Below are 25,801 nucleotides of genomic sequence, written 5' to 3'. Positions count from 1 at the left end.
CCTAGAGCCATGTGTCCCTCAGCAAGAATTAGGAAAAGAAACAGCTTTTCTGCCATACTGGCAGCACCACACTTACCAAGTTTCAAATCCTTGCTCTACTGTTTCTTAGAGAAATTACTTAACTGCTTTGTGCCTCAGTTTCCCAGTTGGTTAAGGGAATCACATTTCTCACTGGGTTGCCCTCAGGATTAAGTGAGTTAATCCACGTGAAGCCTTTGGAACAGACACATCACCAGTGATGCCGGCCATTGTTACAAGTGATGATGGTGATTCCCTCAGCGTCCGTCCGGTGGGCCAAGTGTCAGCTGTGAGGGGGAGAGGCATAGTGGCAACATCTTGCATCCTGCCATGAATTCGTGTCATTTCGACACAGCTGTGAGCTAACTGTGAAACTTCATTCTGCTATTTATAAAATGCTTCCAAAGCACATGCAATATTAATATAGAAAACTGCATTTTGGTGGGGGGTGGGGGTGCCATAAACCTTTAATGCCCCACACCCACTGCTAACAGTGCAAGAAACAGCAGCCGGAGAAGGAGCAGTTGCCACTTTCAGTGCTGCAATCCTCCGCTGTCACACGCCAGCTTCTGTCTGGTTCACACGTGTGGATGTCATGTATGTCTGACAGGACCATCATTCTACCTGGGTTGTAAACTGCTGGTGACACCTAAGCACGTCTGAGACCGAAGTTCGGCCTTCTGTGAATCATTCAGTAAAGACATCTTCTGGTTCATTCTTCGTTCTCCCTTTTCTACCCTAGTTTCCATTTCCTCTGTCACCTCCTCTTTGATCCCGCCACCTCTTGTCTTTTCCAGCCTGTGCAGAGTCACTGCCAGTGTCACCTCCCTTTATGCAACCTGGTTCTCCCGACTCAGTCTTCCCACTGCTTCCTCACCGCTTTTCCCGGGCTCCATGTCGCCTCTGCTTCTGAGCCAGTGTGGGGCATGACGCCCACGTGGCTGCCTCCCAGTCTGCACCCTCTTGGGTGGGAGGATGAGGGCGGGAGGAGGGGGCAGGAGTGGGGAGCCCTGACCCTTTGGAAGGCAGTTAAGAACAAGGCCATCTTTGCTACCTGGGCCACCATCCCTGTGTCCTCATGTTCACCTTTCACCCACCTGGGAGACCCTGGGAGAAATGAAGGGGTTGCCTGGGCTGGTGACAGCCCTGGGGAGGGCTCTCTGCATCACTCTTTTCTCCCACTGGTCTTCCTCACTCCTCCGTACTTATCCACTTTTCCAGACTCCATCTTAGTTTTCCTCTTCCTGGGAGGTGCAGCGCCTCCTCCATCCTGCTCACCCCCTTCCTCCATGAGGACTGGGCGGTGGGGGGCCCCCAGGAGCTCGGTGTGTCAGAGAACTCTAAGGGGCCCAGCTGCTCTGGGCTGGTTTCACCTTGGCCAGCTGACCCCGGGGCATCCTTCCTTTGAGATGTCCTTTTAATTTCAGGCTGGGGCTTTTCTGAGACCTTGCAGTTTCTAGAAATTTAAGCCTTAGGAAAGTAAAATGTTTTTCTGCTTTTCCAAGATCAGACCCAGTAGTTAATCCTGATGTTGAAAGGCCGTCACAGGAGGAGCCGAGTCATTCGTCCTGTTTTCTGGGCAGCCTCCCGTGCCCGGACAGTGGCATTTGTTAATCATGACGTGGCAGATGATGGCCCTTCACTTGATAATGTATTCATTTCGCTGGTCTGAAGATGACTTATATCCAATCCTGAAAAAATTGTCAATAGTGAGGCATTACAGCATGATCCATGGCTTCCCTCCTTGCAATGAGTATTTACCTTCTCTGGTCTGAAATTTATCAATGGGGGATGCATGATGTATATTTAAACTCCCAGACCTAAGATGATTTTTTTCTGTCCTGAGAAACATCGTATCTTGAAAATAGAATTTTACAAACATATGTGGGACAGAGAAATTCTCTGGTCTTTTCAAATGGCCACACTTGGTTGATTTATCTCGTCTGTTGAAGAGAGCCAGGCTTTTTCTCCTTCAGTTATAGCACATCTTATGGAACTCAAGACTCCCCATCACTCCATGTCTGGGGTGCATCCAGTTCCCAGTTGCCTGTTGAACAGCTGAGGATAGCCTTATGTGTCGGGGTTGGCTGAGGGTCTGGGAAAAGGTCCCCCAAGGAACAGTACCTGATACCACACTGAGAAATGCCCCGCCAGGTCAGAAGTCCATCCACGGTGGAGGCGGGCAGTCCACGGGTTGGAGGGCCATCCGGAGAGAGGCAGCGCAGGGGATCAGCCCTGCCCGGGGCACAGCCACCTGCGGCCGCCCTGCTGGTGACTGTCATAGCCTCAGTTCAGGTTGGGGAGAAACCTGTTAGTGCTAGTCCTCAGCTTTCAGAAGCCAAAATTAGAGTCTATGACTGAAGTGATCTTCAATAATGTGTCCTTTTGGCGACGGCCTGGGCCGCTGCCAGCACCAGCCAGCGTGCTCCCTGGTTTTGATGCCACCACCGTTGGCTACATGGTGAGTCACAGGGAAAGGGCGAAGGTCAGGCGGGGAGGACAGTCAGAGGCGCTGTCAGCTGCGAGAAGTTCAGAGGACCCCTCCCCAATCCCTTACTGAGAGCAAGTGCTGTGACGGGAAGGAGAACGTGGCCTTGGGCTGCCCCGGAGGGTCTCCCCTGGCTGGGAGGACACAAGGGGACCGAGTGAGGGCCTGTGGGTGTTTCCTGTCCAAATTCCAGTCCTCTGGCTCCCGGGGGCCCTGCGCATGTCACTGCCCTGCCAGTTCGCCTCCTTGACTCCAGGTCACCGTGCTGGAGGCTGTGGTGTGCTTCTTCTCTGTCTGGTCCATCGTGGGGCTCTCAGGTTTCCACACCTATCTGATCAGCTCTAACCAGACTACGAACGAAGACGTAAGTTCCTGGTGGGGTGGGGCGCTGGTGTATGCTTTTGTGGGGAAAATAGAAAGAAGAGGTGGGGGCCCAGGTCTTCCTTATTCCCCATCCAGACATGACCCTGGGAGCAAAGAGCGCACAGTGGAAACATTTTCCAACATCAGTCTCCTGATTATTGCAAATCCCTAAATTGTCTTGCTGTCTGACCACATCATGTAGATACTAAGATTGGCCAAGTGACACCAGTTCCAAGGCGGGGGAAGGGATCTGTTCTACTCCTTTACAGTACAGTTCTGGGAGTCACCCCTGCCCTGCTGGAGAGAGACCATGTAGGCTGGAGTCTACCTTTCACAGTGAGCAGCTCCATTTCATTTTGGAAGGAGATCGTCCCTGCCCAGAGTTTAACTTTTTGTCCAGGATTATCTGCCTGTATTTACTGCAGACAGAGAACAGGCATAAAACTGGAAAACCCAATTTTAGAAATGTGTCTTCATGACCCTGGTCCTCTTTGCCCTGAATATTTAAATTCTGGCAGAAGTCTCTGTCAGTACAGGAATTAAATGTCTCAGAATTAGTCAGGTTGCCTTAAAGGCTTGGAAAATCAGTGCCGATGAGGTATATGAATTAAGAGACTATTAAGACAGTTACTAGTATTTGGTAACTATGAACATTAGAAATATTCTGCAAAGTTATCTTGGCAATAGGACAAGGCTGAATTTAGGCTACAAATGGCCAATGAGGGGGCACGTTACCCCTTTCTGTCACCATTCATTTCATTACTATTTAACAACTAAATGTGATATGAAAAACTCTCCACTGACTTCTGTGAGCTGGCCTTTAAATACTATGTAATAGAAATAAGAGATTACTGCCCTCACAGAATGTTCCTTTCTCCCCAGTCTGACCTTTTGTTTTGGGGTGTTTCCAAATTTGAGGTAAACGCCAGTTTTCCTTGAGAAAAGTACCTCAGTTTCTCCTGCTGAAGAAACAAGGAAAGACCATTGCACTCTCTGTGGGCTTCTCACGGCCCGACTCACCTGAACTGCGGCATTGGTGTGAGGGATAGTGTGTCACTGACTGTCTTCTTCTTTCAGATTAAAGGATCTTGGTCAAATAAAAGAGGTAAAGAAAATTACAACCCCTACAGCTACGGAAATATCTTTACAAATTGCTGTGTTGCCCTGTGTGGGCCCATCTCTCCAAGGTAAGATTCAGACAGTGCGACCCTCTTTAACGGATCTGGGGGAAGCACACAGCCTGGCTGTGCTGGCACCGGCCTCAGGCGGCAGGGACCTCGCCACTGCGTAACCGCTGGCCAGGCCAGCGCTCTGCTTCCTGCCGTGGAGACACGGCCTTAACACAGTAGAGATCCGGCTTGTGCTCTGCTTGTTGTGTGATGCTTGGGCTAACATTCCACTGAATTGGAATCAAGTTTGGGGAAAATCTCCTCAGGATCAAAATAGGGAGACTGAGGCACGTGACCCAGGAATGACTGGATGATGTTGAATGTCCGTGATAAGCAGGGGGCTCTATTAAGGAACCCAGGATATGACGTAGGAGGCAATTAGGAAACCTGTAGAAAGAAGTGCTAAGAACTGAGCTGTACAGAATATAAATGCTATAATAGTTCAGAGGGAGTGATCCTTGTGGGTGGGAGCAGTTGAGATGGTGGTGGTAAGGCAGCAGTAACGTTAACAGTGGCAGTGGCTGAAATTTACTGAATAGCATTAGGCTGTGCTGCAAATGCTTTACGTGGATTAACTTTTAAAACCTCACTCTGTACCTATGAGATCGGTACTATTAATCCCATTGTATGGATGTGGAAACTGAGGCACAGAGAGGTTAAATAACGTGCCCAAGATCACACAGCTAGTAAATGCTGCCAAGTCAGGACTCAAACCCAGGCTTTGGACATCAGAACCAGTGTGTGTGTTGATGGTACAATGCTGCCTCCAAGTCAGAATTATGCCAAATACAGTCAATTCTTGATTATTTGTGAGTTACACCCATGTAGAATATTTCCAATGGATTAGCCAAACAATCATCAAAATTTTGTAGTAAGTATACCAGGTCTCTAGAATGTGTTTCCAAGCCTTCCTCCCTTTTGGCTTCTAACTGTGTAAATGAAGAGAAACCACAAAAGCCACTGGGCTTTCTCCACAGCAGTCCCACTGCTTCCTGAGAGCTACATGGCCAGACATCACTGGTTTGTGCTCATGGAATGCAAACTGAATCTGCTCATCAGCCTCAATGAAACTTCATTAGGGAAGGAAGAGTGATGCCCACCACCCCCCAAAAAATAATCAAGCATATATTCCAAGGCCATTTGGTAATTGGTACTGGGTTATAGTCACTGGTGCTATTGGATAATTGGAAATTGTTTTCCAGTTTGGGTCTAGAAAGTTGGGAGCCCAGTGTGCCGCTTTCATCCTGAATTTGGGGGCCCCGCCTGTCCCTCTGAGGCCTCTGAGGAGGGCCTGGCCAGAGGGGCAGCGAAGGACTCTGGTCAGACCCACCCAGGAGCCCCTCCGGGGGCTCTTTAGAGCAGAACAAACCTCTGGAAATGCTTGGTTTTTCAAATTTAGCTTGTTTCCTACTGGGGTGTGTTGCTTTGTGGATGGTGGGAGCAGGCCACGACACAGAGTCAAGGAGGCAGAAGTGTCTTTCCCCGTCTCTGAAATAGACATCTGAACCTAGGAAAGGAATTTAAATTGTCACATTCTGTCCAAATCTCTCTTCTTGTTCCCAAGTCTTTGATTTGCACTTGGCACTGCTCTGTATTGTTTATAGATCAAATCTTGTCATAGCCGAAACGATTTTTTCCACAACTGGATTGAATTTGCTGTGTTGGCTGAGCTGGGGCTGTATACTTTCCCAAATCCAAGTCCCTCTGGATGGGGCATTTCTCAGGGACGGCCCTGCCCTTGGAACAGCTGAACCACTCAGAGCTTTGTGCAGGGAAGATGGGGCGCTGCCCTCCTGCTTGCCTTCAGGCTCCGCTCCCCAGAGCTGTTCCCGGCAGAGGCGAGGAGGGGACAGTGCTTGTCTTTGCTGCTCCCTGCTTTGCCCTCTCCTCTCTCTGACCTGCCTCACCCAACCTCCGTGCCCTTGAGAGGGCCAGGGCTGTCTTTGTGCATCCCAGACGAACCTGTCAAGTGACCAGCATCCCTCACTTCAGTCAGGGGCTGAGGACCACCCATGTGTCCAGCATTGTGTGCCTGAGTTGTCTCTAAAATGCTCTTAAGCCATGTAACTATGTGCTCGTGAGGAAGGATGAGTGCGTCTTTGTGTTCTCCCAGGAGAGCTCCAGACCGTGAGGGCAAAGACCCACAGTCAGTTCCCTGCACAATGTCCCCAGAGGTGTGGGGCAGCAGAGTGGGAACAGCCAGGTTTGGGGAAGGGGGCCCTCCTAACAGGGCAGGTAGGAGGAATGGAAGATTGGAAAGACAAAAAGTCCTAAGACGTGGTCAGGGTAAGGACCTATGGACTGGAGCTGTGGGTTGACCAGTTGAAAGAATCCCCTTGGCCACTGTTAATGAGCACATGCTGTGTGCTGGGGGCTGAGGACGCACGAGAGAAAACGTCAACAACACAGGCCCATCAACCCATCAACAGCAAGCCTGCTCGGCTGGAGGGGCTGTGATGGCGTCGGGGTGCAGGTTCTCTGGGACACCTGGGAGGGCTTCCCAGAGGAGGGGTGTAAGGTGTGATCTCTTCCAAAGGATCAGGAGGAGTTGGAGGAAAGGAATTGTGGGAGGACAGGGACCAGCATGTGCGAAGACCCAGAGGTGAGGGGGGAGCCTGGCTTGTCAGAAGAGGAACTGGGGGAGTTGTTTGTGGGCGGCAGTGAGGGGATCTCAAGGGGCGAAGCAAGAAACTGAGATGAGCTCAGGGGGGCCATCGTGAGAGCCAGGAGGGGACTTGGGACAGAGTGTCACAGTCTTGGTGCATGGCTGGTACTTCTCAACAGGCTGAACGCGTAGGAAGCAGGCCGAGAAGTTTCTCTATAATCCCTGCTGTCCCTTCAGACTCTTTGTGACCTGGTTCTTTTTCTGCTCCTGGATAAAATCCCCTGCAAGTCCCTTAATTTCTCCTGTCAGTTGGGGGGAAAAAAAGAAAAGGACTCAGGGCACTTTCATTTCCTATAAAATAGTGTCATTTCAGTGAATCAGAACTTCAAAGTTCACTGAAAGGTAACACCCCTACTGGGATTTCAGCACACGTTTTGGGGGGATACAATTTGACCCCCAACATGCCCCTTCCAGCCAGCTCCACACCGGCTCTCTCCCCAGGACTGCGCCCGGCCCCCGCCCTCACCTCACCGGCCCCCACCCTTGCTCTCATCACCCGGCAGGAGCAGGTGACCCCTCTCCCCAAGGCATCCTTTGCTCTTTTACCTTCGATCTTTTATACCCTTGAAGGCGGCTGCAGACTTGGTCTGAGAACCTCTCTGACGGTCCCACGTTGGCGGGGGGGGGGTCCGGCATCTTCCCTTTGGAAGATGAAGGTTCTTGTAGCCTCTTGTTTTTTCAAAACTGAAGCAGAGAGAGTCCCACTTCCAGATCCTGTCACAAGTCTTTTTTAATGGCTTGTTAGCCTGTCACTTGAAGACCTGAAGGTGGTAGCTGGGACGATAACCCTGATCTTCTGAAAGCAGAGCTGATGCGTGGAACAGGAGGGGGAGCACGTGGGCATGTGGATGTGCTCGGGGCGTCCCGCAGAGGCTGCTGGGAGTGTGGCCCAGCCCCAAACCATGGGAGGCCACTGCGGGAGGCCAGCATATGGGGGGAACCTCCCGTTCCCCTCCGTGTTTCTGCCCTTAGACCCATCAACACGGAGTCTTCAGCCAGGGAGGAAAAAAGGCAGCTCTTCTGGTGGCAGAGTAAAGCTTTGCCCCCACCTTCTACCTGGGCAGCAGGGCCATGGAGTAAAGACAAGAAGCGTTATTCAGAAAACTTGTCTGTGGGAGACTGGGGACCCATTTTCATTCATCCAGTCAGCAAGCATTTGCTCAGCACCTGCTGGGAGTCATCTGCGGCTGTATGATGATCACAAGACCCCTCCTGCCCTGGTGAAGCTTACACCCCGTGACAGATGCATGTGGACACGGACATGCCAGCACGATGTGATACGGGTGCCCAAGGCGCCCCGAGGGCTCGACATAGGGACTGAATCCCCCTGAGGCAGGTGCTATTGGGGAGATAAGATAAAGGCGGCCCTCAGGAGCTTGCAGACTGCTCAGCAGAGACACTCGTCTGGTCACGATGACACCAGGCGAGCGGTGATCTGTGCAATCGGGGATCATAGGCGGGGCTTAGAGAAGCCAGATGAGGGAGGAAAGCAGACATACGGCCAAGAGCACAAAGAACAGACAGTGGAGGGGTTTTGGCAATGAAAAGCCAGAGCCTGAGCAAAAGTAACAGAGATGCAAAGTCGAGAGTGCGCAGCAGGCAGTTATCTCTGTTCCCCAAGAGCACACAGCAGGTGCTCAGACATGCTATTTGAAGAAACTATGCTGCGAATGCCATGTGTGTGATACAATGTGGATCTGAGGCTGGAGAGGAAGGTTGGGGATGGGTTGTGTGAGGCCTGAAGGCCAAGCACAGAGGTCTGGCCTCCGCTGGTAGTTGATGGAGGCTATGCTGGCAGGAGGGGTGATGTGATCAGGATGGCGTCAGGAAGAACACCAGCCCTACAGCCGAGGACAGGACCGGAGGGCAGGGACTGGTGGAGGTGAGGCCTGAGGACAACATGGGGGCCTGCAGCAGGTGGCAGGGAGGGAACAGATGCTATAAGCGTCTTGAAGGGCAAAAGTGATGCACTTTGGAGCCTGACCACACGTGAAGGTGAGCGGAGGTGTATTCCAAGGTGCCTGGGGGGTCCATCACAGAAAGGAAGACCCCCCCCCGCCCCGAGGTGGAAATTCAAAGTGTTGATGATGTCTTTAGCTTTTTATTCACGCTCTGCCTCCTGTGTTGTTCTGTTTTCTCTTGTAGCCTAATTGACAGAAGAGGGTACATCCAGCCTGACACCCCACAGCCAGCCGCACCCTCCAACGGAATGGCCGCGTACGGGGCCACTCAGTCACAGAGCGACATGGTAGGGGCCACCTGCAGTGGGGCCGCAGCTCCCCGCAAAGGCTTCTCTCCCGCTTCTGTGTTCACTAACCCAGTAACAATCAAGCAAGCCGGGAAAGCTTCCCGGGACACCCATTGACCAGAAGGCTTCGGGAGGGAAAGGAAGCGTTAAATTAAGGCAGTATCCCTAAGGAAGGGTTATGGCCCCGGGTGGTCGTTTTGCTCGGGAATGTGTAGGGGAAACACACGTGCAACGTCTCTTCCAGAAAGAGCTTGTGGCACCCTGTGCTGGGAAGCCCCCTTACACAGAACCAGGGTGCTCTGTGGGGGCAAAATACTGCCGCCCCAAGTGGAGCTGGCTGTCTGGAGAGTCCCCATGTCCCATGCTGTCCCTTTGCCTCAGTCTGTACCTACTGCCCCAGCCCCTCTTTGAGTGTGCAGTGGACAGTGCTGCCAGTTCCCCCCGCATTCTCCCAGAATCCTAGGCAGCCATGCACACCCTAGTGCAAATGATCAGAGTTCGCTGATTGACAGCAAAACCTGACTGCGTGCCTCTCCAGAGAGTTTCCCAGGTCACGCTGCTGTGGCGGTGTGGAAGAGACATTTTGTTTTCACTCTGCTGACGGGAGATTTGGGGCAGGGCGGGAGTCTTTCCATGGGCACCCGAAATCACAGCCTGGCCTGGTCCTGACCAACAGGGCCTTAAAAGTCCTCAGGTGTCTATAAGGCAACGGCCTCTTTTTATCTGGAACAAAGTTCCCTCAGAAAGCGTTTCTGAAAGAGACCCATTCCCATGGCCCCCAGCGCTGTTCGCTCTCTGTGGGCCTGAATCACCCACCACAGAGTTTCCATGATAAACAGGTCAGACCTGCCCTTTAGGGTAACCGGGTGGACTGTCAGCCTGAGAGTAAAGAACCGCAGAGTGAGAGCCGGCAGTCCCAAAGCTGCCTCGTCATTCGCTCAGGACAGAGGGAGACAGATTAATCCCAGTGACCCTGGGCCGTGTTCAGAGCATGGAAGCTGGGCTCCAGCCGCAGGGGAAGCTGGCTGCTGTTTATTTGTTGGCCGTGGTGTCTCATTTGTGTTTTGCTTTGCTTTGTCTGTTCAGATTTTCTATTTCGTTTTTGGGTCAGTTGAGGCTTTAAAATAATGAGTGACTTGCTCAAAGTCACACAATTAGGGATTTAAAGCCTGGGTACTTTCCACCACATGCCATATTTCAAGTGTAAAAACCCTCCAGTTCGTGTCAGCCGAACCTCTTCAGAGCCTGCCCTGACATCTGGGAGCTGAGTTTACTACCACCCAGCGGGCCTCAGCCTTGGATGCCTGTGAGAACCATGACAGCAATGCACTGAGCTCAGTAAAGTCTGAGTCCCTGGGTGGGGCTTTGACTTGATTCTAATCGGAATCCAGCTTTGACAACTATTACCATAGTCTCCAATTTCTTGTGCCCTCTCCAAAATTATGGATTAAAAGGAATGACTTTTGAGCCATATTTTGCTTTAACACAAAGAAATATTTTATCTTGAGAAAAATCTTAGGTCAATTTGGCTCAACTAAGACATGGTCTATTCAGAGAGACAGGTATAAGAAGGAATATCAACAGAATGCGCCAGGACCTGCAAGGCTGGGGGTGGTAGGAACTCCAAAAAAGTGTGCTCAGGTTTCAGGCAAAGCTTTCTGGAGAAAATGACATCTGAGCTAAACATCAAAAGACGAGTTACAGTGAATTAGCCATTAGTGGGAGGGATGTTCCAAGCAAAGCAAATGCAGGAGCTGGGCATGAGGCTTGCCAGTACGGAGGCGGGTGAGGGCCTGGGTTGCAGGTCCTGCATTATTTGCTTTGTTCTCTCCCCTTCTGAGAAAGTTAAGGCCAAGAGAAATACACGTACCAAGCAGTTTCCAAGAATTGTCAAAATATGGGGAAATAGGCTAAAATACTTCAAATCTGACAACGAAACTAATTCTTTGTAATATTTCTTTCCCTTGACTTCCTTAGGCTGCCTGTAATAGACAGTCCAACCATGGCGGTGGGGGCAAAACCTGCTGTGTGTGCAGGAACAGGGAAGACTGGCTCACTGGGGTGTCGATTGCAAAGCAGGCATTGGAGGAAGCTAGGGAGGGAGAGGAAGTTCATGAAGGGCTTTGGGTGCCTTATAAACAGCATGGATTGTGCTCTGTACATGGCAGGGAGCCATTGCAAAGGCTCAGTTCAACGAGTAATACCATCAGATTTCCTTTGGGGTGAACGAGGCCAGAAGTACTGGAGGAGGCTCAGGAGGCAATGTGGCACATGGAGGGTGGTTTGCCAATAGAAAAATTTTAAGACCTGAAAAAAAATTATAAGCTGTGATACATGGAAAGAAAACAGCAAAATCAAAATGAATGTTTAACGTCTATGAGACACATGAATATGTCAACTTCATTAGTTGTTAAATTTAGCTTTCATTAAAATTTTATTATTACATTTTAGAAATGGTTTGTAGGTAGGATTTTTCTCACTTCATAAGAATTCCCAAGCACATGTGTGATTACAGAGAAATCATTACCAATTATAAAGTGATTTCTTGTAGACAGATAAATTTAAAAGTTAACTGCCTTGGAGACCCCTGCGCTTCCTGTCTCACCATGATGCCTTTGTTATGAGAAACCCAAGTTTCCACTGAGCTTAAAGCTGGGAGAAATCTTTTTGGTCCCAAGGCTCCTACCCACTGCTGGGCATGGCCCTAGTACATCATAATGTCTTCAGGAGAGGCAGTATCTGAAAGCTCTTTGAAGGACTAAGATGAGATACATTCTTTGTGGCCCCACAGGCCAGAACCAGGAACAGAAGGTGGATCCAGGAGGCAGATTGTGTTCCAGTGTCTTTATTTTTTATTTTATTTTTTAAAAATTTTGCCTTATCTCATTTTCTCTCCTCCTGGGACTCCAATTACTCATATGTTAACCATTTGATATTACCCCAGAGGATAGGTCCTGAGGCTCCCTGCATTTTTCTTCAACTTCCTCTCTCAGTTCTTCAAATGGAATACTTTCTTTTGATCTGTCTTCATGGTCACTGATTCTTTCTTCTGCCCTCTCCAGTCTGTTAAGCTCATCCAGAGAACTTTTCACTTCGACTGTAAGAATTTTTAGTTTCAGAATTTTCATTTGACTCTTTTAATTTCTCTGCCAAGTTGTATTTCTTTACTGAGATTCCATATCTGTTTACTCATTGAAGCCATATTTTTCTATAATTATTTGAACATAATTATTGTATTACTTAAAATCTTTATCTACTGAGTATATCTGGGCTGTCTTGAGTTTGGTGGCTGTTCATCACTTTTTTTCTTGACTCTAGGTTACATTTTTCTTTTCATTTGTATGTCTATGGATGTTTTATTGAATATTGAACATTTTGGGTAATATACTGTACAGACTGGATTTTGTTATCTTCTGAAGAGTATTGCTCCTTGTTTTAGCAGGCTGTTCAGTTAGTGACTCATCATCTTGAACTTGTATAGGCTTGTATTAGACTTTATTAGTGCAGTTCTATGGAAAGTTCAAGATTTTCTCAGGCCCCTCTAGTCTGAAGGAGTTCAAACTCCAAATTCTGTCTCCCCTGAAGATCTTATTAGGGTTTGATTTAGGCTTGTTAGGAGTAGTCCAGGATCTCACTTTAGGGCATGACTCTTACTCCTAAGACACATCCTCCCTAATGCCTTAGCTGAATTCCAGGCACGTTAACAAGATATTGAGGGTGTTAATGAGATTAATGTCACCCAGCACCCTTTTCTTAACTTCTAGTATCTCTGTGCCTCTCTCAGCCCCATTATGGCTGCTGTCTCATTAGCTTTTCGGGGGGAGAGGGTGCAGGGGTAATTTTCCTGCACAAGCACAGCACAGCTGTTGGCTACAGACTTGTGGGAGACCTCCACTAGCATTTCTGGCTCCTCTGTCTTCACAGCATCCTTTTCTGCAATGCCCTGCCCTACAGATCCAGCTACTTAAGCTTCCTCACCCTCTGATCTCTGCTTTCTCCACCCAGCAGAACTTCTTTGCTCTGCTCAGCTTACAGCCTATACCATGGTTGGGAAATTCTTCCCAGGGAAAGGGCTGGTTGACTACAGGGCTCACCCTGTGAGTTTCCCTTCTCTCGGGGATTGCAAACTTGCATTGTCTGTTGTGTACTATTAGAAACTGTTTGCCTCACATATTCTGGCCAGTTTTGTCTACTTCCTTGTACAGAGAGGTAATATTAGTCCAGTATAAGTTATCCACAATTCCTGGGAATAGAAGCCCTGTCTCTGTGATTAGAAGACACTTTGCAGCCAACATTGCCGTATTCCCAGACACACGTTTTTGTTATCCACTCTACCAGCAGTGAATACTGAATTAGCCATGGAACATGATTCCTCTGACCTAAGAGTGTTTCTAGTACTCACCTCGAAGGAGCAGCATTTGGAGACTTTATATTTAGCACCAGACTTGGCATGTTCATTTGCAGGGGAAGGAAAGGTTGGAGGGAAAGAGATCCTAGGTATCTTGGGCCAGATTTTCACCTATTATTTTATTTTAAAGTCTAGATCAGAAGGGCATTTCCTAAATGGTAGGAAAAGTGCTTGTAAGGAAATTGCATTATTTTAGAAATTAGAGATATAGGTTTTAAAGTCTTAGATAAACATACTGATATTGTAGGACAGAAAAATTAGGTAAATATTGATAAATAGTTGGCATCAAAATACCCACTGAGGTCTTACTATCTCAAAAAATGGGAAAACTCACTATTATCTTACCATCTCACCTAATTTGAAGATGGGAATGGTTATTTAGCACCTAAGTGATCTTCCCTCTGCTATGAGTTCCCAAGGAAGAAAATGTTAGAGAAGTAATAGAGTGGTATTAAAATATTAAAATGGTGCTTGTAACCCCTGCATAACCTGAACACCTATGAAATTCTGAGGAGCCACACTGGAATTACATGCCCATAACCCCAGTGCCAACTGAAGACCATGTTTTTGTTAGCCCTGTTTTCCTCTTCATTGGCTTTTATTATGACCTTATATTGAAGTTCTTTCCATGACAATACGTGTATGCACAGTCATGACATCCAGTTATGGTTCAGTTTTACTATGCATATCTCATTTGATTGTCAAATAATTGAAGTTCTGTATAGGATCAGGGTCATGGCTTATGTTTAAATCTGGCACTGCCAAGATCCTTTGGGATCACATGCTAAACACAAAGATAGTATCATAGTACATAATTGTTGGATTTTTTTTTTTTGAAAATCACTTGCCCTTATTTACTTAACCTCATTTTTAAATCCCCTTAATCCAATATCAAAACAAGATTACACCTAGCAGTGGTAACTAGTTGTAACTAGTATTGCAACTCTCCATGCATAGTCTGAAGAATCAAGTAAAATAGAAAAAAAGTTGAGCAAAATTAAATAATAATGTTGAATAAAAGAATAAAAAGAAAACACTCCTCCTAACCTACATTTTAGGTGGATTTTAGAAATGTGTGGTGTTTTTATTACAGTAAGTGAGCATTCATAAAACCTCAGAACACAGCTTCGCAGCCAAGCAGAAATAAACGATGCCCAATGCTAATACTTTTGACAGAACTGGAGCAAAAGAAGTAACTCATTTCATTCATTCTTAATTTGTATACAAGACTATCTAGAAAACTCCTAGCTTTGGTTTTAGCAGAATTTAAACTGTACACTAGGTTTATCTCAGACAAGAAGTCAGCTAGAGTAAAATAAAATGTATTCCAACATGAGCAAGTTTATCTGAAAATCTGCAGAAACAAAAATAACTTATCCCTACAGTATTTTTAAATTGTAACATTAAGTGACAATGTGTGTGACATCCAAACATCTGAAACCATAAACTTCTTTGCAAGTTGAATGCCAGTGCTTCATCTGGGCAGTAAATCAACCAGCTGTCAGTGACTTACTGCAACCACAGCAAACGCTCCAGCACTCCAGACAGTAATATTAGTTTGATGCTGCCAACAGAAGGGTCTGTCCGTAGACATTCTTACAAGCAGTCAGGTTTCTTTTCTATCAGTAAACAGCATTTGGGTTATTTTGGGCCTAAAAAAATGGCAGTGTCATATAGGTCAACCTAATATTTGATAAATATGAAACTTTAAAGTGTTTTTTTGGAGTCAAGACAGGAGTTTCTCAATTTCCTCTTCATCGTGATGGACTGTCACTGTCCAATATCTGGATGCTTGGTTGTTTTTCCTTAGGATTACGTAACTGGTTAGATACACTGAAATATACCTCATGGCTTCTGGACCTGGTGCTGGAATAGAAGCCCTGCTACCAAATTGTGAGAGAAAAAAGTGAGCAGTGATGTCTCCCTCTACTGGTTGAAGACAAGAGTCCTCACATGAGCAGCCAGGAAGGCGGGCTGGTGGCGTAAAGGTCACAGTGGGGAAGAAAAGGAGAAGAGGAAGGAGAAAGAGAAAAGAGGAAAAATGAAGAAGTGGGAGGGAAGTCAACTAAGGAAAAGATGGGGCAGGAAAGAGAGAATCGGTGAGGCCAGTAAGAAAGAAAATTAAGTAGAAAAGTCAACACGAACTGGGCAAAGAAGAATTAGAAGCAAAGGTAAACAGGCAGAGGTGCGAGGACCTTTTTTTCATGGGTCATCTTGACAGTAACCCTGAAAATATTGGCCAATTTCTCCCTTGAAGTTCTCAGATGGGAATTGCAACCATGAAGGTTCATCAGCCCATCCTGCTTGGAATTTGGCAAAATGAGGAGAAGACCTGACTTTTTTTAAATCAGATCTTCCCTAGTCGTTGAGTTTCTTTTAAGATTTTCAAAGCAAGCAAAGTTAATAGTATGAGAATTATACATTCCACTGGGTAGTGTCATTGCCCTCTCCTTGGTTGGAACCCATTCCAGTGTCCTGTTATGAGCTAATAGGAAATTTATACAAACAATATCCTGTGGAAGAAACCCTGCTCCCTAGGCCCCCTCAAATGAGATTGTTCTTCTAAATAGAAATCAGTTAAAATGTGGCACATGGTTTTCAAAGGTATGGGTTACAGCAGGGTTTAGACACTTAGGTTTGTGGTCACAGAGATGCGCTCACTGATAACACATCACACCACAAGGTAAACTAGGGGAGGGGACACGGGGCAGACAGTACATTCATTATTAATAGGAAAGCAATTTCTATAAACAACCGAGAAAAATATCCATAACTATACTCACAGAAACAGTCATCTTTTAAGATATTTAAACAAATACCTGTCAAAGAAGTGTTTAAAGTCAGGTAATGCAAGTCAAGTTTCAAAACAGTCATTTTTTTTTCACTGTATAGTTCTTATTCTTTTTTTTTTTATTGAGGTATAGTCAATTTACAACATTGTGTCAATTTCTGGTGTACAGCACAATGCTTCAGTCATACATGAATATACATATATTCATTTTCATATTCTTTTTCACCATAAGCTACTACAAGATATTGAATATATTTCCCTGTGCTATACAGTATAAACTTGTTTATCTACTTTGTATATAACATTCAGTATCTGCAAATCTCAAACTCCCAGTTTATCCCTTCCCATCCCTCCTCCTCCTGGCAACCCCAAGTCTGTATTCTATGTCTGTGAGTCTGTTTCTGTTTTGTATATAAGTTCATTTGTCCTTTTTTTTTACATTCCACATATGAGTGATATCATATGCTATTTTTCTTTCCCTTTCTGGCTTACTTCACTTAGAATGACATTCTCCAGGACCATCCATGTTGCTGCAGATGGCATTATTTTATCATCAAAATATTCATTTTGAGTGACATTTCAATTTTTTTAATTAAATGGTTTAGGCTAAATGTTTTCTTTCACATATTTAGATCCTTCAGCTTTCCCTCTGGGAAACCGGAGAGCATGTCTAACAGGCTCCTGGCTGTGAGGCCGAGCACGGATTTGCTACAGTTTTAATGTTGTCAGTTTGGCAACAAGAAAGTGCCAACAGGTGTGCGCAGGAGTGGACCCAGGTTTGGAGGAGCCTGAGTCATGTAACTTGGAGTCCTCTTTAAGAAAAAGAAAACAATATGCAAAACAAAACAACAAGCAAGGCCTTGGAAAGCAAGCAAGCAAGAGGCCTTGAACTTAAGCTTGTAGCTTCAGAGTAAACCCACCTCCAGGTGTTGCCTAGCAACAGCTCACCACCCAGTGTGCATAGAAGCCAATACGATGGCCCCAGCTTTTAAGGAAAGAAAGAGCTTTATTGAAAAGTTGACTAGCAAGGAGACGGGAGGTGGGACTCAAATCTGCCTCCTCCATCCAGATTTTAGGGCAAAATTTAAGAGGTTAGGGGAATTTCAAACTTGGAACCTGGTTAGTCTTCAGTTAGTCCGTAAAAGCTACTTGTGCTGCCAGAAGCCAGGTTTTCCTTATTGAAGGACTCCTTGCTTCCTAAAGGGCTCCAGTGGCAACATTTCTATTCTTTGAGTTCTGTGAACTGAAGATTCTTGGTCTGGGGTCATCCTGGAGACAGAAGTTCCTGTCTTGCACATGCGTAGTGCTATCTCAGTAAGGTAACTCAAGGTTTGATTAATCAACATCCTATATAAAAAGGCAAAACCAGTTTTCACAGGTCCGTTCAAGTCAGCACGAGGATGCTTTAGCATAGAATCTCAAGGCCCCCAAATTCCACATCAACCTCCCAGTGAACATGAGCTCTAAGGAACTTAACAGACCACTGTTGGCAGCCCTTATATCCCAGAAGGTTCTGGTGGGTGCCCATGAGCTCTGCTGCAGGGCACAGCTGGAGAGGCGTGATCAGGGACGGGGAAAGGGCGCTTGCCTGGAGATGGAGAGAGAAAGACAAAGCGAGGAGAAGCTCGCCTCTCTCCTCATGTTTGTGCTACCTGACGTTGGAAATCTCCTCCAGCCCTGACCTCTAATGTATTTTTCTGAGCGTCTGTAAGAGCCGGTCAGAAGTGCTTGGCAAATAGAATTTGCCAATCAGTTTTCAATAAAAGAAACGCCTTCTTCAGGTCAACAGAGACAAGCAAATCTAATTTTCAGTTTCATCTTTCCCTGGAGCTGGGGGTATTGTGTGGACAGAAGGTACTAGGATGAGTGAGGGTTCCGGAAGGGAAAGTGAAGAACAAGATCCCATCATCCAGGAAGGGCCCTAATTTGAGATCTGGAGCTCTCTGGGGCGGCTTCTCAGCCCTGGGGCCACGGGCAGGGGGGGGTGGCCGGCTCAGAGGCTGTGCTGTCACCATCAGCCGGGACACTAAAGGGTGATTTTCATAAAATGTTCTTTGCAAAGCACAATATATCCAGAGCCCTGGGATAGTTTCCAAAAGATGAATGTTTAATCAGGAAGGTTGCTCTTCTCCGCCTCTGCCCTGTCAAGACTCAGCCGATGTGCTGAACGGAACTGACAGTGCTGGAGAGCGTGAGCCGACCAGAGCTGTCTGCAGCCCTGACAGCCGCGCTGCTCAGCATCCCCCACCAGAAAGGGTCCTGCTCTGAGCTGAGATTCCCTGCAAGAGCAGCGAAACCTACGCAGTTGCCCTTTGGATAAGTACTGCTGTTCAGGAGATGATTGGGAAAATGTGGGTATTAAATGACCGTCAGCGCCTGACAGCCCCTTTCAAGCACTTTTTAATGGCATTTTTGTCTCATCCAAGTAGCCCTCCACCCACTCCTCAGCCCCTTCCCACCCTTCCCCTTCTCAGCGTTTTGAAGTTCCATCCTTGGCGGAGATGAAGCCATGATAGAAAAGCCAAGATCTTCCTTGAGACTTGCTTTCCCTCTTTAAACTCCATCATGCCCCTTACTCTTGCCTGGAACCAATGCCTTTGAATGTCTAAAACCTGTGAATTCCTTGGAGACTGTGCCTCTTCCACCTCTTCATGGAGGCTTGGGGGCAGGCTAGTCCACCGCTTGTGATTTTAGAAAGAAACCCATTTGGTTAGGAAGGACCCACACTGGCGCCAAAGAAGTAAGTAAAAGCCTAAGGAACTGTGACTTCGGGTAAACTCTCTTTTTTCCCCTGAAGCCTGCATGTTGCATGGTTTAGGTTGTTCTGTGCCAGCGGTAGGTGAGTGACAGCAGTTCTAGGCATGCCTCTGGATGGAAAGACAGCAAAGCCCCTCCATCCCAAAACTATGAGAACATGGTTCAACAGTAACCCTGGAGTTCAAAAAAATCAGAATGGAGATAACAGACGAGCAACATTTACTAACACCTACTAGGTGACAAATGTGAGTGGGAAAAAGGGATTTGCAGTCAGACAATCCCAGTCCCAAATCCCGGATTTTTTCTCCGGGATTGTTTTTCGTAAGGTCTTTTTTCCATCAGGTCTTAAGCCAACCCCACATCTGATCCTCAGGTCTGCATCTGTAGAGGGGACACGTGTTTGTTCTAAGATCTTCTGCAGAAACAGAGTGGAGCACTAGCTTATTGCTTGAACATAGACAGGATATGCTTGCCTAATATCCACACTTGCTCCCAAAACTAAGTCACCACAGACTCAAGTTCAAGATCTCTGCGTACAAGAAGTCTCTTCTGGCTGTTCTGAACCTTGCCCGTAGCTCAAGGGAAGGGTTTCAAATTCCCCCGGCTAGAAAAGTGTTCCCACTATTTCCTTTGTGGAAAAAAGTGAAACAAAGGACACAAGAGTTAAGATTTAAGAATACTTAGAAGAAAAGGAAATCTTTTATAAAATGTTGGCATTCTCTTTTACAGATTAAAAAACCACAGAAGCTCAATTAATGGTTCTTGAGGCTGACAAAAATTTAGCAGTGAGGAATTCTAGAGATTTTACAGTCTCTTCAGACCCTTGAGCTTCGGTTGCCCCTGTATTTTTCTTTCTTTCTTTCTTTCTTCCTTTCTTCCTTTCTTCCTTCCTTCCTTTCTTCCTTCCTTCCTTCCTTCTTTCCTTTCTTTCTTTCCTTCCTTTCTTTCTTTTTTGTGGCACAGTATACATAACATAAAATTTACTGTTTTAACTATTTTTAAGCGTAGAGTTCAGTGGCATTAAGTACATTCACATTCTAATCCAACCCTCACTACCATTGACATCTCCAGAACTCTTCCTACAAAGTGAAACTCCATACATTAAATTAAATCGTAACTCCCCATCTCCCTTCCCTGGCAACCACCATTCTGCTTTCTGTCTCTAGGAGCTTGACTTCTCTAGGTACCTCATATAATATATGAGTCCTTTTATATGTGTGTGTATATATACATATATATATCTCCTTTATGGGAGAGATGGGGAGAGAACTCTAGTGTGAGACTTGGGTGAATGGGAAAGTTAAATATTGATCTTTTGTTTGTTTGTTTGTTTTGCTTTACTACTGTTACCAGGTGTCATTTTCTGAATGTTAAAATGACAAAAATGAAAAAAAAAAAAAAAAAAAAAACACCTTCTCTAGGTATCTCATATACCTCCTCTAGGTACCTCTAGGAATCATGTAGTATTTGCCTTTTTATGCCTGGCTTATTTCACTGAGCATGATGTCTTTAAGGTTCTTCCATGTTGCATCACATGTCAAAATGTCCTTACTTCTGACAACTCAATAATGCTCCACTGTCTGTATAGATGACATCTTATTTACCTGTTCATCTGTCAATAAACGCTTGCTTCCACATTTTAGGCATTGTGAATAGTGCTGCCGGGAACATGGGTGTACAGGCCCCTATATTTTTAAAACAACGTGGTAAAATGGTTTTCAGCATAGAAGCAACGCCAGCCTCGGACCAATGCAGGTGGCAAACCCTGTGCCTCTGTCCACGGATTATTTTTAAATTAGGTCCTGTCTGTGAACGGGGACCCAGAACATCAAGCCTGTGGCTGTGTGGTACTCCCGGGGTACCTGTGGGTGACTATTAGTTTGAGTAGCTATTTAGGTACCAGGTGTTGGTATTTACCACGTGCTGGGTGGCGCCAAACAGAACTGGGCTACTGCGCATGCTCTCTGCCCTGTCTGACCGAGGTGTCACTAACGGGTCTCTCTCTCTCTCGCATCCCGCCCTCTCTTGCCCCCCATGCCCCCTTCCCTCCCCACCTCCTGCCATCTCCTCTCTCCTCCTATTTGCTGGCTCCCTCCTGCTCTCCAGTGCGACCAAGACCAGTGCATTCAGAGCACCAAATTCGTTTTGCAGGCCGCGGCCACGCCCCTGCTGCAGAGCGAGCCCAGCCTCACCAGCGACGAGCTGCACCTGCCCGGGAAGCCGGGCCTGGGCACGCCCTGTGCCAGCCTGACGCTGGGGCAGCCCACGCCGCCCTCCTCCATGCCCAACCTCGCCGCGGAGGCCGCGCTCACAGACATACTGCCCCTGAAAGAGGAGCACGTGGGCCACCAGTTCCTGACCCCGGAGGAAGCGCCCTCGCCGCCCAGGATGCTGGCGGGCAGCCCCCTGGCCCACAGCCGCACCATGCACGTCCTGGGCCTGGCCAGCCAGGACTCTCTGCACGAAGACTCCGTGCGAGGCCTGGTGAAGCTCAGCTCCGTGTGACCGCGTGGCCTCGGCCGGGGGCTGCAGACAGGGGGACAGGCAGACGGCAGTCGGGAAAGACTTCCTGTGACCCTGTGCGGTGGTGGCCGGGACACCTTCAGGTCCTGGAGCACAAAGACCACTGGGAGAGGAAATGGATCCCTGCTGAGGGCGGAGGCGGGCAGGACCCAAAGGCTTACACCTTGGTTTTATTGACTTTTCTTCTCCACCCTGACCGCTTTGATAACAGTGAAAATAGAGAAAGAGCTATTTTCAGGTGTTTGGAATATGAAGGGTGGGCCTGGGGAGAGAGGAGCCTTGAGGGGCTCAATCAGAGTCTGGCAGAAGAGGAGGATGCCTGGAGGTTCCGCTTGCCTCTCTGGGACAGACACACAGAAGGTTTATGACACTTGTGGCCGGACTGAAATTGCACTTAAGTGTTATGATACTAATATTTGAAACAGACATGCCATTCCATTTGTTAATTAAAAAAAAAAAACCTAAAGGGAAAAAAAACGACCAGATGTGGATTTGCATGCCACGCTGCAGTCTGTTCCCAGTGGTGTTGGTATTTAAAAGGAACTGCGGCTTTCTTTTCCTTTCTTTTTTAATTTTGTGAATTCTCCAGTGCTGCTTGAAGGGAAGACAGTGCAACAAACCGAGACCCATGGACAGTGCCACCCCCTCACCAGCTTCTTAAGCTTAATCCGACATGGGTAGGTGGCTCCCAGCCTGCGGAAGCTGCTGGGGTGTTACCATATCAAGTACCAGTTATCCTTCGTTTAGTAGGTAGACAAGGTGCTGTGTTGTACCACACCCGCCGCAGTCTTCACCTCCTTGTGTGACCACATTCCCGTGGACAGCCAATAAAATGACGTCCTCTGTTATTCTGGATCTGTGTGCAGTTCTCCTTAACAGCTGAAGTGATACCACAATCATCCAGATGGCCTGCAGAGAATTCAGTTTTACTGAAGCATCCCTGGCAAGGAATGGTCCCAAAACAGCCAAAAAACATCAAACTTTTGAATTGTCAGGTATTTATGGGATGATTTCTTAGATAAGAGAGCAGCTTTCCATCATTTGTTGTTGTTGTTGTTGTTGTTTGGGTTTTTTTTTTTCTTTTCTTTATCTCTTTTGACACGGTCTTAGTGGAATTTGCTCCCTATTTACAGATTGGTACCTGTAGGTTGGGAAGAGAGCTCAGGAAGAAACGGGCTGTGGGGCTGTCTGCTCTGCTCTGGGTCGTGTTCATGGATTGAGGAAGCTCAGGAGGGCAACTTGAGGTCCTGGTAGAGGTAATCCACAAAAGAGGAGAAACTGGCTTATTTTAAGCAGAGATCACATAGATTGTCATTCTTACCCAGACACTGACCAGAATGGAATTAAGAAAATTACCACTTCATTCCTGTTCATGTATCATCCAGAAGGGAACTCACTGGTTCTGTACTTACGACGGAGTAAGTCACTTTGGAGGCAGCTGCCGGGACCCAGCCGGCTTCCGTCCTTCCTTCCAGATGATAAACCCAAAAACCCAACCTACTCAAGTTTAAAATCATGTTATTGGTCCTCACAACCATCTGAGAGGCAGGATGCATGGATCAGTGATACCGGAAGCCCCGGGCGATTTACATTTACGGAAAAAGGCTGTTTCTCCCGAGAAAGAGTTGCCATTTTATATAAAAGAAACAGAAAGAAAAGAAATGGAAAAGCATAATTTCAAGTCTTACTTGGAAAAAGGCCAGGTCTTCATAGGTAAAAGAAATAGTTTGTGCTGAAAATAATTGCAGGAGTCTTGCATCGTGGTATCTTTGAACCATCTTTGTGCTTCATATTGTATATATCAATAGAAAATGGAAAGGTAAATTATGTGCAGCCATTTTTTATTTTCTGGACCTAAGTACTTGTACCTGCTTGGAATTTATAATAAAAGGGACAGAACCCCTCCTCACACAACCACACTCACTCACCAACACACAGGGATTCTTCATGCACCTACTGCCTGTGAGCAAAAAGTGATGGCCCCACCATGTGCCTTCCCTGACCTCCCCAAATCTCTCTGCTCTTTGCCTCCTTCCTTCTGCTCCCCAGAGACCCGGGGCAAGTGTCGGGCCTGGTGAGAAGAGAAAGATGGCTCAATTCTCACAGTTACCTTTGTGGCCAGGTGTATTCCTGGCTTCTTCACCTGGAGGACAAAGACAATGGTCTTAACTTTTCTAACATCCTCTAATTCAATGTTTGCGACTTCCCATGACCAGCCCTCTTCCCACCTCAGTGCGAACAAAATCCAAGAAGCAAGGATTATTATTCATTTGTCTTTATGTAACGAATACTTACTTACTTACTATTTATTGCCAGTCTTCCATCCCACCTTCAACTCTGTCCCCTGTACACACTTGACATCATTTATCAAAGAGGGGACTGGGGATTTTGGTGAAACCAGTTGAGGTTATTCAGGGTCCAAGAGGAAAATTAACTTGAATGGACCAATTTGCTAAGCCAATTAACCTCTTAAACCCCCAAACCAGAAAGATACCCACAGCCCTTTACTCTGTGGCTTGAAAAAAATGGAGAATTTGTGGGCTGAACAGTTGTGCTCCGAGGAGCTCCCCTCTTCCTGTCGGGTGTAGGGTTGATCTTAGGAGAGTGACTTGCCTGGTGATGGAGTGACTTGCTTGGTGATGGATCTGCATTTCCCATTAACTGATTTTATAAATATATATTACACATATTTATATTTAAATATTGACTGGTTCCATCTAGTTGTGACTGAATAGACCTTGATCTTTATAAATTCTGTGAGTGTACTACAGATTGATTGCATGCTAGCTATAAAAAATAAGATAAATATTTTACCATGCTATTAAAACTTGGACCATTATCAAACATACACATATACACTTATTTTGTTGTTTAAAAATTCATCTGCTTTCACTCTCCAAGGAGTGCTCAGGGACCGCAGGCTTCCCGGGCACTTGAAGGCTCACTCGAGTCTGAATGCCCTGGTCCCTAGGAAGGATGTTGAATGGGGCATCAGCGCAGCTGACAGCCTGCATCTGAAAGTGCGTGATGACAGGTCACTCTGGGCCTGGGTCCGGGGAGAGTCAGCCCAGCATTTGTGCTGTGCCTGCCTGAAAAATGCTCATTCCGGGGGGAGGTAGAGCTCAGAGGTAGAGCGCGTGCTTAGCATGCATGAGGTCCTGGGTTCAAGCCCCAGTACCTCCATTTTTAAAAACATAAGTAAATTTTTTAAACTCTAAGTTCCCCAACCCCACCCCCCCCCAAAAAAAGAAAAATGTTCATTCCAGCTTTTGAATTTAATTATTTCAGCCTGTGAGAATGATGGAACATTCCCACCCTGCGCCAGCAAAATGCCAAATACCTGTTCTGGTCCAGAATAACACAAAGGAAGGGTCTTTTTGGAGCTCTTCCTGACCCCGCTAAGTGCACTGTGATCTTCACCTGTTGTGTTTAGCATGCGGACTGGGGTTGAAAACGAGAAGCAAACCCCATGAGCCGTGTTCCTACTGAGACCTGAGTGGGTCAGGCCCCTTCTTTGGCTTTGAAAGCCCCTTAGCACTTCAGGGCCTGGGCCTGGGCCTGGGCCTTCTGATTCAACAGCAAGAAAAATGGGTTTGCCAAACTTGGCAGTGGTGTCCCTGGTGCCAGGGCTTGTGATGGCATCTCCAGGGAAATGCTGGAACCCGAGCTGTTTGGAGTCCCTGGCGCAGCCCTTTGGTGGGTGCAGAGGTGGGTGACGGGCTCCTCTGTGGGTCTCAGAGCGTCCCAGCTCCCCCACCCCAACAAACGCTTCTCTGTAACTTAACTGCTCCCTCCAGAGCTCAGCCCACAAGCCATCCTCTTCTTCAGGAACCCAGTGCTTCTCCATCTTGGCTTATGGGTTTGGACCTAGTTAAAAGGACCAGGGGTTTGAGCTAATAGTATGAGGAATATTTCCAAAGTTAGTTGCCTTTCATTTATTCACACTGTTCAGCCCATTCAGTTCCTGATCGGGTAAGAAAAGAGAAGAAAGGGAAAAAATGTTAAATATACTTGTCTGATTAATGCCTTACACCTGTTTTGAAGCTGAGCCTAAATCAAATCGATGTTTACATTTTTTATTAGGTACCTATGAGTTGCGGGAGTCTAGCATATTCTTGTCCAAAGGAGAGAGCCTTTCAAATGAATTCTTAATCCTCTTGTTTCCCCCTTCCCCCTATGACCTGCCCTGGAGGTGTGTGTATGGCTTGTATGCTGTTTTCCATGTTATCGCACAGAAAAACTGCCTCTCATTTGTTCCCTTGAAATGTGTGTGTGTGTGTCTCTCTCTCTGTCTTTTAAGAATAAGTTATCATTGAAATATTAAATAAGCTGAAGCGTCATTTTCTTTCAAATAAATGTCAAAGATGCTAA

The 25,801-nt window shown here is 46.8% G+C and overlaps 1 protein-coding gene across 2 annotated transcripts in view; it reads left to right on the top strand.

The window, feature by feature from the left end:
* ZDHHC14 (zinc finger DHHC-type palmitoyltransferase 14) overlaps nt 1-22,278 on the top strand; it is a 243,711-nt gene extending 221,433 nt beyond the window's left edge. The window contains exons 6-9 of one of the 2 annotated variants that reach the window (XM_031456608.2): nt 2,768-2,870; nt 3,947-4,056; nt 8,849-8,951; nt 21,059-22,278. In XM_031456608.2, the coding sequence (XP_031312468.2) occupies nt 2,768-2,870; nt 3,947-4,056; nt 8,849-8,951; nt 21,059-21,412 (670 nt within the window). In that variant the 3' untranslated portion in view covers nt 21,413-22,278. Of the gene's footprint in view, nt 1-2,767; nt 2,871-3,946; nt 4,057-8,848; nt 8,952-21,013 lie in introns of both variants that reach the window. The other variant, XM_031456607.2, reaches the window with a different exon arrangement.
* Nucleotides 22,279-25,801: the final 3,523 nt, after the last annotated feature.

This window comes from Camelus dromedarius, chromosome 6, assembly GCF_036321535.1.
Source record: "Camelus dromedarius isolate mCamDro1 chromosome 6, mCamDro1.pat, whole genome shotgun sequence".
In the NCBI taxonomy this organism is placed as follows: domain Eukaryota; kingdom Metazoa; phylum Chordata; class Mammalia; order Artiodactyla; family Camelidae; genus Camelus; species Camelus dromedarius.
Note: the sequence above shows the minus strand (reverse complement) of the source record. Positions and strands in the feature narration are given on the sequence as shown.